The sequence below is a fragment of the Anguilla anguilla genome, chromosome 3 (assembly GCF_013347855.1).
Source record: "Anguilla anguilla isolate fAngAng1 chromosome 3, fAngAng1.pri, whole genome shotgun sequence".
NCBI lineage: Eukaryota > Metazoa > Chordata > Actinopteri > Anguilliformes > Anguillidae > Anguilla > Anguilla anguilla.
The window spans coordinates 10412978-10424428 of record NC_049203.1 but is presented as its reverse complement, the minus strand read 5'-3'; the positions used below and the strand labels follow the sequence as shown (position 1 = coordinate 10424428).

The 11451-nt window shown below is 43.1% G+C and overlaps 1 protein-coding gene across 1 annotated transcript; it reads right to left on the bottom strand.

Moving 5' to 3' along the window:
• Positions 1-255: 255 nt before the first annotated feature.
• On the bottom strand, positions 256-10748 carry LOC118222174 (histamine H2 receptor-like). The gene is made up of 3 exons (XM_035407542.1): positions 5420-10748; positions 4740-4840; positions 256-2465 (listed from the first exon to the last, which is right to left on the bottom strand). Exons 1-2 carry the CDS (start codon positions 6471-6473, stop codon positions 4821-4823), a joined length of 1074 nt encoding a protein of 357 aa, XP_035263433.1. The 5' UTR covers positions 6474-10748; the 3' UTR covers positions 256-2465; positions 4740-4820.
• Positions 10749-11451: the final 703 nt, after the last annotated feature.

The window sequence follows — 11451 nt, the reverse complement described above, 5'->3', positions numbered from 1 at the left end:
TGCCCCTGTCTCACCTCTCTTTCTTTTTTATATACCACTCCCATGCCTTTTTGGTCTCAGCATTTTGGTCTCCCAGAAAATATCAGGCTGTTACTTAAAATGAAGGGTCTTCATCAGGGCATGCACACATTATTGTTCACAATTTTTTGATATTTCTAGGGCTTTTTTGCTTTCTTTTTTGATGCTTTTACATGATTATATCTTATCAGGTTGGATTATAGTTTTATTCTGAACAGAAATGTGCTACTCACAATGTACTCTAAAAGGCTCATAACTTTATTATACTGTTTCAAAATAGAATCTTAAATAATTATGTCTACACTAACACAATGTTCAAATCCATAAATAGACCAAACAGAGAGCTTCACAGGTGTCTCTGCTTGCTTGAGTTCATCACAGCTCTGCAGCTCAGTGGAGTGGGAAGTCATCAATAGCATCAGATCTATAGAACAGTGGCTGGACATTTCACAGAATATTTTTTTACAGAATTCCTCATCATCTCTGCCTATGGTGCAGTCCCTTTCAGGCTTTCAGGCTCCTCAGAATCTCGCTCACTCAAATACTGTATCACAAGTCCCATTTTGCAGATCTTATCATTTCCAGATACCTTTCTATTATCTTTATGAAAAATAAAATACTCTAATTTGGTGGTGGTCATACTGAGACATTAACGGAGACAATGGCAATAACAGTGACAGGCAAACAAAAATCATTACTGCATTCCTCAGCAAAACAGTGAGACACAAACATAATTCAGTACAAAAGTTTACAGTATTACATTCAGTTCTTAAACGCGACATAATCAAAATATACATACAGCAGCACAAATCAAGATTTGTGTACTATCCTTAATGATTCCTTCTCACATTCAAGTTAATTGTTTTAACAATAAAATAACCAATAAATTGCACACAACAGGGGTAGAAGCATCCCATAAATTGCCCAAATTAGACTGTGATAAAGCAGTGTACACTACAAATGTGTTAAATTTGAAACCAAACAGTAGAATATAGGAAATTAAAATGGACATATTGTGACTCAAATCAGCTTGTGAGAGGAATCGCCTGCTTAGTCACCACTGCCATTCTCCTGCCTGGCTCTCCTTCAGTCTTCAGATCAGCGGTTGCTGCCTCAGTGGCCTGCACATCTTGCACAGAAACTGCAGGAGGATTGCACGCATCAGACTGGTCAGAGGAGTCAGTCATTCATGAATCCTCTCTCCCTGGGTGGTTGAAGCCACTTTCTGCTCCTGGTCGACACAGGCATAGTCAGCATTAAATTCTGGCCCCTGGGGAAAATCACTGTACCAAGGGCTAGTGCTTTAGCTAGATATGTTGCACGGCAGATCGGAAAATAGCAGCATATTTCATATTTCAAACATTCATTTAAAGTCTTATAAATGTGGAAACGGTAAACATTTTAAAATGAACATGACATGCTCATTGAATAAATTACATTTTTGCACCCCAAAATGGGTGCCATTTAAAAATTAGATTTAGCTATGTCAATATATTTTGTCATCCATTGGCAATCTTCAATTCCCTCTGAGATCCAAGACAAAGTCCAAATCTCCTAAATTGCAGTAAAAATAGAGTCATAAAAATAAACACTTTTGGCATTATTTACATTTGTTCTCACATCTTTCCAAGCTAGAAGTGCGTTATAAACATTGGCATGTTGATACCGAAAGTGCTACAATTGCTTAACTTAAGTTAGTTTAACTTACAAAATGGCAGTGGGAAGGAAGAGCTAAGGGACAGTGTTTATTCCAGGGCCAAAGATTTGTATAAAAGTATCATTACATCGGATTCTAATTTTATGCTCTTCCAGAGCACTTTTCTTACATTGTTTACAAACCAGTCTTCATCTTACTTTTTTACTTACACATTTTACTTAATGTGACTCACAAATACGATCTTCATTGCCATCATTATCATCATCTTCAAATAAATTGTTTACTACTGGCAACAATTAAAATGGCACAATGTGATTTGTCAACAGTCCAGACTTCAACTGAATTTTTTGTCCATAAAAAAAAAAAAACTTGGCGGAGTTGTTGATTCCTTGCAGTGTAGACAAAACTTCCACTAGAGGGCATGAGTCACACAGGTTAGTCAGTCTTAAACCACAAGCTGTTTTGGTCAAGATTAATATTCAGGGAAGAACTATCGGTTCAGCAGCAGACTGAGCAGAATGAGTGTCTCTGAAGCATTTGAAGTGATCACTGTGCCTGCAGTGTCAGCCGTTGATTGAGGAATGCATACACACACCATTAAATTTGACTGCTCTTCTTGTTTTGAGTCACACCAGTCCAGTCATGCAGTAGGATTAGGCCAGTGGTGCTGATTGGGTCTGAGGTTAGACTGAGGCAATTCTCTCTGATACTGATTGGTTCTGAGGTCTGTCGGAAGCTCCTCCCACAGATGTCGACTCAGCCGTGCTAGAGAAGGCAGGTCTGTTTCATCCTGGGAAGAAACAGCATAAAAATGAACATTTTACCCTGAATCCGGCAACTGAAACTTTCAGAATGAGTCAGACTGCCACGATCCAGCCCCACCTCTTTTTTCCAAGCTGAATATTTGTGCAAGATTTCCCACTACCTTTTTGAAATATACATAACATGCACATACTGTATATTCCCATAGTTTTAGTCCAGCGGAATGACAGCCAAATGCTCTGAATGTCCTTTCATGAGCGTGCCTCCCAGGTTTAAATTTGGTGAAATACACACATTATAGTTTGCAATTTGTCTTGCAAATGATTTCTAATTATTGTTGGATCTATCTATAGTTGCATTACTGAATTGCAGTACCTTTGAAAAAAAACAATGACACTATTGCATTTAAATCAAAGCTTAAATAGGCTTTAGACCTCCAGTCAGTATCTGGCCAACAAAGAGCTCTCATTTTCAAAGGGGCAGGTTCTAAAATGTCCTAGTTTTTAAAAATGTCTTGTGCCTGAAACTGAAACTGTGGTCTACTGGTAGTTCCTTTAGTCAACTTGGACTTCTGAACTTCTTTTTTTGTGTGCGTCCTCATTTAATCACATACCTAATACAGAACTACATACACAAGAGGGGTATGAAACGGATATTGTAAAGACATATCACCCTGGAAAGTCTAGGATTCGCAAAGTAAGCGTCTAGGATTTACAATATGTATGTAAAGCTGAGAAAGCAGCAAGCCGCTTCAAATGAAGTAGCCAATGATGCATATTGACACTGCTAGCAAAAGCGAAAATGAAGCTAGTCATTTATTTTTATACAAACCGCAGACACATTAAGGTTGCACTTCCACTACATCTTTTCTCTACTCGCAGCTGACTAGCCGAACCGCGCAGTCGCAGTCTGAGGCGTACACTTTCATGCAGCATCTGCGCAGACAGGCTGCGGTCATCTAATCGATCGGAGGAATTGCTCTCGCGGACTGAGACAGACACGACCCAGCCGGGCTGAACCATCACCCCCAGGGTGATACTGCATCACCATGGTCAGATTGGAGGGGCAAACAAGTGTAATAAAACTCGTACAATTCAGCCAAGTTAATCCCTCCCTCCTGAGGCGATGGTATGGTAAATTATAGGCATTAACAGGTATTGACTCAGTGCAGATTCAGCACCAGACTTTGAGACTTTGGGGCATGCCGTTACACTGAAAAGTAATGTATTAGCAATACCAGTCCCTGGCAGCCCAAGTACACAGATTTATGTTTCCAACTTTGTGGACAAATGCTGTGTATTTTTATAAAGCACGAAAAAGCAATGGATATTAATTATAAGGATTGTATATGAACGTTTATGATGCTTATATATACATACACACACACACACACACACACGTATGCACACACAAAAACACACACACATAAATATTAAATGAATAATTCTATTCAAGCAAGCAAATGAAACAGGCTGAGAACAACAATCAGTTTAAAGGTAAACTGGGACACAAATTCCAATCAGCTGTGGCGAGTTGCCCTGGAGGGCAACAAATAATTAGCAGAAGCATCACTCTGGGTTGAGCAGGATGCATGTCTCACCTCTCTCTAGCGACCCCCATTGGTTAGTCAGGAGCAAAAGCCACCAAAGCCACACATGAAGTGCCTTCCTCCAATGAATATGCTGCATGTGCCAGCTTGGCTGGTGGGCTACAGGGTCACAGGAAGCTACACAATTTCAGTTCCAACAGACATTCCATATTGGGGTGAAAATGGAACGTGTGTCGGATTTGAACATAAGTTACTGTATGTCTGTATTCCTGTACATTATTGATAACTAAAAAGAAACAACCAAAACAAAATGTCAGAAATATACTTCTTGAATAATGGAAAGTTAAAATGAGTGAGAGAGTAGGCTTGTATCCTGACCCTTCTTTGTCTGGCAAGGGTAAACCTTTCATCAGTTATTTATAAGATTTTCAGATCCTGGAATAACCCTTTATTCTTTCTTACCAAACCTCTGTGTCCCACTCATTCGCTCTGTCTCCTCCCTCCTCCTCCCCACCCCGGTGGATTTTTCCTACAGTAAACATTCCCAGATCCCATCTCTGCAGTGGGCGTGACGTCACACGGCCTGGCAGAACTCGGCTGGAACGGGGTGAAGGTCACTCCTGTGGCTGGTGGTAAAGCTTGACAGGCCTGTCCTTTATCGCGACTGCAGAAATCATTTGTGCGTACCGCATTATGTGCTTATCAAATATTAACTTTTCATCTCACAGCCCACTTTCCACCCCCTCCCCACACCTGTTTTCTTGGCTTGCGTTCACCGATTGGGCAGAGAAGGTTGGCAGTAGATACGTGCGGTCAGACATGCCCAGACAGACGTCAAGAGGAGAGGCTAGGATCTGGAAAGCAATAAAGGGGCTTCATCAGTGTTTTTAAAAGTGATATGTCTGCATTACTTGTTCTCAGAGGTCCTCATCCTATACATGACTGGCTCCTGCAGTCATGTAGACAGAATGAGATTTCCTCACATCAATGTTTGCCTGATGCTAAGCTTTCCTCATAGTAACATGTCCTCCTAAATTATATTCAGCAGTAACTGTAGCTCACAGTACATCTATCTAACAGCCACATGTCTGCCTCACCATGGAGTCTTCCTCATAGCAGTATGTCTTACAGTGAAAGTTAATTTTTGTAAAATCAAAGTAAGTATTACACACAGTAACGGTAACAGTAACAGTAACAGTCTCTCACCCACCCTGCCACTGTGGTAATGTCTTAAAATGAAACCAGCAGCACTTAGCAGCACCTTGTTGGAGGCATTCCTTGTAACTCCTGTGTGCTGGTGTTTCCTGTCTAGCGAGTTAGCTTTCCAGTCAGTCATTTGGTCTACAGGTTACCTGTCCAGTTTCTATACTGTCCTGTGTGTTACGTGTCCCATGTATTTTTTCCAGTGTGTTACTTCATGCACTGTGTACTACCTGTCTGGTGAACCGGGCTGTTGAGGGTGCTCCCGTTCCTCTCCTGAAGCACCAGGCCAGCCTCTATAGCATGTCTCTCTCGGCAGCTCTCGGTGTGCCCGCACAAGAGGACAAACTCCCCGGGGCTGGGGATGCTTAAATTGGTGGGGGGCGCCGGGCACACTCTCCGGCACAGCAGCTGGCTGTAGGCGGTCCGGAAGTCCCGGTTCAGGGCGGCGTACAGGATGGGGTTCAGGGTGGAGTTGGCGTAGCCCAGCCACAGCACTACGGAATAGACGGTGTGGGAGAAGCCCTCCCCCTCCCGCAAGCCCAGGTAGGTGAAGTAGGTGAAGTAGGGGAACCAGCAGACGATGAAGGCGCCCAGGACGGCCGCCAGCGTCACGGTGGCCTTGTGCTCCCGCACCGAGGCCGCCAGGCTGATGGAAGAGGGCCTGCTGTTAATGCGGCGGGCCTGCTCGCGCGCGATCCGGAAGATCCGGTAGTAGATCCCGCACAGGACCAGCAGGGGGACGTAGAAGGTGGCCAAGCCGTCCATCAGCACGTAGCCGCAGTTCAGCTCGAACCTGCAGGCGTGCCGGGAGTCGTTCTGACGCTGGTTCTGCACCCGCAGGTCCGGTGTGTTCCAGCCTAGCTGGATGGGCACAAAGGACACCAGCAGGGACGCGACCCAGATCAGCGCCATCGCCACGGCGACCCGAGCGGGCGTGACCAGGCCCGGGTAGCGCAGCGGGGCGGTGACGGCGAAGTAGCGGTCCACGCTGATGGCGAACAGGTTGAGGATGGAGGCGGTGCACAGCATGACGTCCAGGCTGATGTAGATGTTGCAGAAGGTGGCCCCCAGGGGCCACTTCCCCGTCAGCTGCAGCACGGCGGACAGTGGCTGCACCAGCAGGCCCAGCAGGAGGTCTGCCACCGCCAGCGACACGATGAAGCAGTTGGTGACGCACCGCAGCCTCCGGCTGGCGCTCACGGCCAGGCACACCACCACGTTCCCAAAGACCGTCATCAGTATTATGAGCACCAGCAGAATGCCCAGCAGCGCTGTGGGCGTCATGACAGCCCACCCGACTCACGCCCCCAGGTCCACCCGACTTCACCTGCAATCTTCAACTCCCGTCTATGGATCAGGACAGACAACACCACAACCTGTGCTTTGAGGTGGTCGATACGTCTAGCAGTATCCCGGCAGATTGGTTCGAGAGCACTTGTCAAGAGCACAGCCAGCTGCTCATCTCTACTCTGCTTCTGTCTGCTCCACTTCGATGCGTGACAAGAAAAGGTTAAGATGTTGTGCGTATGAGTCATAGGTGTAGACCAGCGGAAGTATTTGGTGGGTGTAGCAATTTCTCAAAAAAACGACAACTGTCTGTGGATCTCCATCACAGCATCCTTCCTAGTTGATAACAAGAACATAGCATTATATGAAAAGGTCACGCTCAAGTGTACTGTATGTGTTCAGAGAAATACAGAATTCAATCTTAAATGCATGAAGTATGGTACAGCAGTGCTTCCCACCGGGGACCCACTCTGTATGCTGGTTACAGCCAATGTGTTGATCAATTAAGATTGTTGAAAACATTAATCATTTTTAATTTCACTTATTATATTTTTGTACTTTTGCTTATTCACAATACAGGTTCGGCTCACTTACTCTGTCTCTGAACTCTTTCTTTTTCCAAACAGTTTTGTTTCAGAGACCTGGTGTCCACACACTTTCAGTCATTATAACCCTGATGATTTCACCTATCAGTTTATCAATTTAAGACATTATCATGTAAGCCTTGTTTGAGGAACCATTTGCCATACAACACATTACAGAAAATTAAAGCCATAAATGTGACTGATTAAAAATCGCTGGGATGAGAATGTGGAACAATTATTTAGAGTGTGCATTGCTATTTCTGAAAGAAGGTGACCTTAAGATAGCACTGTAAATAATCTTTCAATAGACATTAAATGTTTCAATACGAATAATTAACAGCTCTATAATTCAGAGGTTGCAGTTATGGCAGGAGCAAAAACCAGCATATGCAGTGGGACCAAAGGATCTAGTCCGAAAATGTAAGCAGTAGAGCACACTAATCCTTTACACAAACACACATATAAACCAGCAAGTATACTGTATCAACACATACAATGCCATACCTGACAGGACACCAGTGAACTCAGCTTAAAATGGCAATGGTTTTATTTGAGCACACATCCTTTCCTGAAGACACTTCATATGTGTGTTCAAATGTCTTTCCCCCTCCCCCCAGCGACCCACAGGAAGTGAGCTCAGGAAAATGCTCTTTTAATGTGTACACATCAGATTTATAGATATTGCGAAATGGCAGCTATAGCAACTGTTTACACATGGTGCAAACAACATATAAACAAAACATTTGAGGGGCTTAAGACGAGTTGTCCGTAAAAGCTGTTGTCTCGTAAAAAAAACGACAACTCGCTATTCCCCCTTTCTTCAAGATTTGACTGCATATATGTAGCCCAACTAGAATATGACAAGAGAAATGTGGGGTCAGTTCACCAGTCCTGAGTTGGGGCTATATTTAAACGTTTTGATTGATCGGGTAGAAAGTCAATGTTGGCAGCCATTTAGATTTTAGGCTAGTAGTGTTTCGTAAACATTCAGAAGAGAAAGCGATGGTGGCCGTGGCTAAAACACAGGATATACCATGGTTCATACTATCACATCAGTATCTAAGGAGCTGTTATTCATAGGAATTTCAAAGTATACTTAAGCTTAGCAGGATTTTTTTCTTCTTCTGATATTCAGATACTGTATGCTAATCGTTCACATGAAATCACACCACAAGATTTCACTTTTGACATTTACTGAAACCAGCAACAACAAAAAAAGAAAAAGATACATTGATCAGAGACATGTTTAGCCCTGAGAACTTCAAATGAAATGGATTTACAGTTCAAGGTATGCTATAGTCTATACCGTTGCCCTCGCACCTCCAGAGAAGAGATCTTATTTTTTAAATCACAGAAACAGTATGCGATTTTCTCACACTGAATGTACAGAACACTGACAATCAGAGGCCCGGGCTGCCTGCTGTACTGATGGTTTAAGAGGAACCACCGCAGAACTGTGTATTTAAATCATGGTCACCACCACCAGGAGCCTGGCTGTCACCCGGTCAGCCTTATCGGTCAGACTAGGCAATCAGTGAAGGAATGACGTGTGAAATATTCCACACGCGTCTGTCGTAAGCACAGAGTAGTCAGGACAAAACGAAGCATTCACAGACCGCATAACGCCACACACTAATTGATTTAACGCTGCACTCCAGTGAGGACTTGGCTTGGATTTTTTTTTTCTTTTGTTGTGAAATCTGAATAATTGGACAACTTTTTTTGTCGAACTCAAGCACGTACAGTGTCTCAGTGTGTTGAGCGATGATTGTCTCTGGGTTAGGGTGGGGGCCGTGTTTGGGTTGGGGCGTATTTGGGTCAGGGTGGGGGTTCATGTTTGAGTCGGGGGGGTTGGTGTTTGGGTCTGGGTGGGGGCTGTGTTTGGGGCCAAGGCGTGATATGCTCTGTTGGATCAGTGCTGGGGCTGTGTTTAAAACAGGATGAAGCTCTGTTTTTAGGTCAGCGATGTGGAAGCATTTATATCAGGACTGTCATCATGTCCTCTGAAACGTGTCTCTCTAATTTTTCTGGCTCACACTTGGCTATATCTCCAACAGAATAAAAAGCTGTCTCGCAGAAATTTGGGGAATGTGTCTTTTAATACATCGAGAACAGACGGTCATCCAAGTTTGCAGATAGTTATGTGTAGGGCAAAACACTGCATTCCCACAAAATCTGCAAGTGCCCCTTGGGACACAACAGTTTCTTACACTGAGAGAAAAATGTATAGAAATATGAGCTGGACTTGGCAGCCAAATAATGAACCGGCAAAATAATAAATAAATATGTATCTAATGAAGTTATATTTTTGAAGTTTAAAAACATTATTGTCTTTTAGCCAGGACTTGACATTTACTTTTTGGCTCACCAGCCACTGTGACTAGTGGATTCCCAGCAAAGCCCCCCCCCCCACACACACACAAAAAAAGGAATAAATATAGCCCCAGTAATTGGACAATGTATTTGCATGCCTTTGTTTGGGCATAACATTTGATTTAAACAGAAATCATTACAGCTATCCAACCTAAGCTATGTCTGTCTGTGTGTGCGAGTGGGTACAAAAATCTATCTAAAAAATTTTAAAAAGTCAACTTTAATAAAACATGCACTTAAAGACCATTTAAATGTGCATTGCAGATTGCAGACAAGTATCAGTGCAGTAAACGAAGAGTACACATTGTGAACAATGTCAAATTATAAATAATGTCGACATAACGCGCACAATTTTGCGATGTAAATAAAAATTACTTTATTACTTGCCTGCAGCTGAGGAGAACTGGGTATACCTGATGGCATTGAGCATTATGAAAATTTTCTAGCCGGTTTGTTCATAGCCAGGCTATATCTGGGCATAACCTGAGCTAATTTAGAGCTAAATTGAGATAATCCATTTATGTCAAAACATTTCGTAACCGAGATTTCTTCCCCTGGATTCCACCTAGAGCTAGACATGGACCTACATCTGCCCAAGTCACAGAACTGCCTGTGGTCAAAATTCATGCTCCTTTACCGAACCATTGTTGTTTCTGTGTATGGTGCTGAAATTGTTGTCACTTCCGTGCTTCCCGATCAGAACTAGGCTATGTCTGAAATCACATACTATGTACTACATACTATCCCATCGCCTTCCCATTATGACAGACACCTGTGCAACACTCTCACCGAAAAAAAATACAAAAAACTAAAACAAATACCAGAGCGGACCAGACTGTTGCTTCTGCCCTTATGACCTCTCATCCTCTCATTTGCCCACAACACAACCTCACAATGCTTCCTGAAAACACAGAATAGGAACAATCCACCGCTCAAGAAGAAGTTTCACAATAAAAATCATACTACACCAGGAATAAATGCAAAGCCCTATTGTCTGCAAGTCATGGGACATGTGAATTAGATTGTCTTGTTTGTACATCTGCGGTCATGCTGAAGTACCAGGTTTAATGATCACGAGATACTGGAGCAATGCAAGCAATAGTAAAATACACAAAATCTACTGGGTCCGGTGTATATAATTACTTTCCATCTCTTGCACAGACTTGCATATACCTCATCTCAATTCTCCAAACTTGAATAATGACTTGAGAGAGGTATGTTGGAAGGGGAATGTAAATAGCTTGTCTCAATACAACGGCACAAGCTTTCCACAATCCCATTGCACAAATCTATGGAGAGCAGCAAAGCAGAAAATGGTGATTTAACTTCCTATCTAAAACTCTCACATTCACTTTCTATGTCACGCACACATACAGTACGCATGCAACATGCTCAATTGCACAAAAAAGGAATTTCCATGAACAGCTGTCTTTCTGAGAAAGCAGAAGTGAAAGGTAGTGGCTGTTTGCATTGTGCTTTGTAGGACGGCAATCAAGGGCAGATAGAAAGCAGAATAGTTTCACTGCCATGGATGGGGAGGGTGGGGGGGGGGGGGGGGGGGGGGGGGGGGGGGGGGTACAGAGGGCAAGGTCACAGTAACGCCAGTGTGTTTGATTCTTTGATTTGATTCAGGCTGTGATTTAACAATCTGGCTTGGTCTTTGGGACCATTGACAGTATAGTCATTAGTCCACTCATCTGTAGCCAGCAGTCAAAATCCTGTTATTTCATGACAGCACAGAACAATGACCCTAAGACACCAGAAATTGTGAGGTGCCAATGGTGTACAAACACAAAAAAGCATAAAGCTTTAATAGCTGCTCCTATAAAAATGTAGCTGGCATATACAAATCACTGGAGCACTGTTGGAGTGACACTTCCCATTTTTACAATCACAGCACAAACATATGACTTTGAAAAATAAATATCATTGCAGTTGAGTATAGATGTTACATTGGGTCATGCTGACTAGCATCGTCTACAATGCAGGTGATTTTGGCCATGTTTTTTAAATGGATT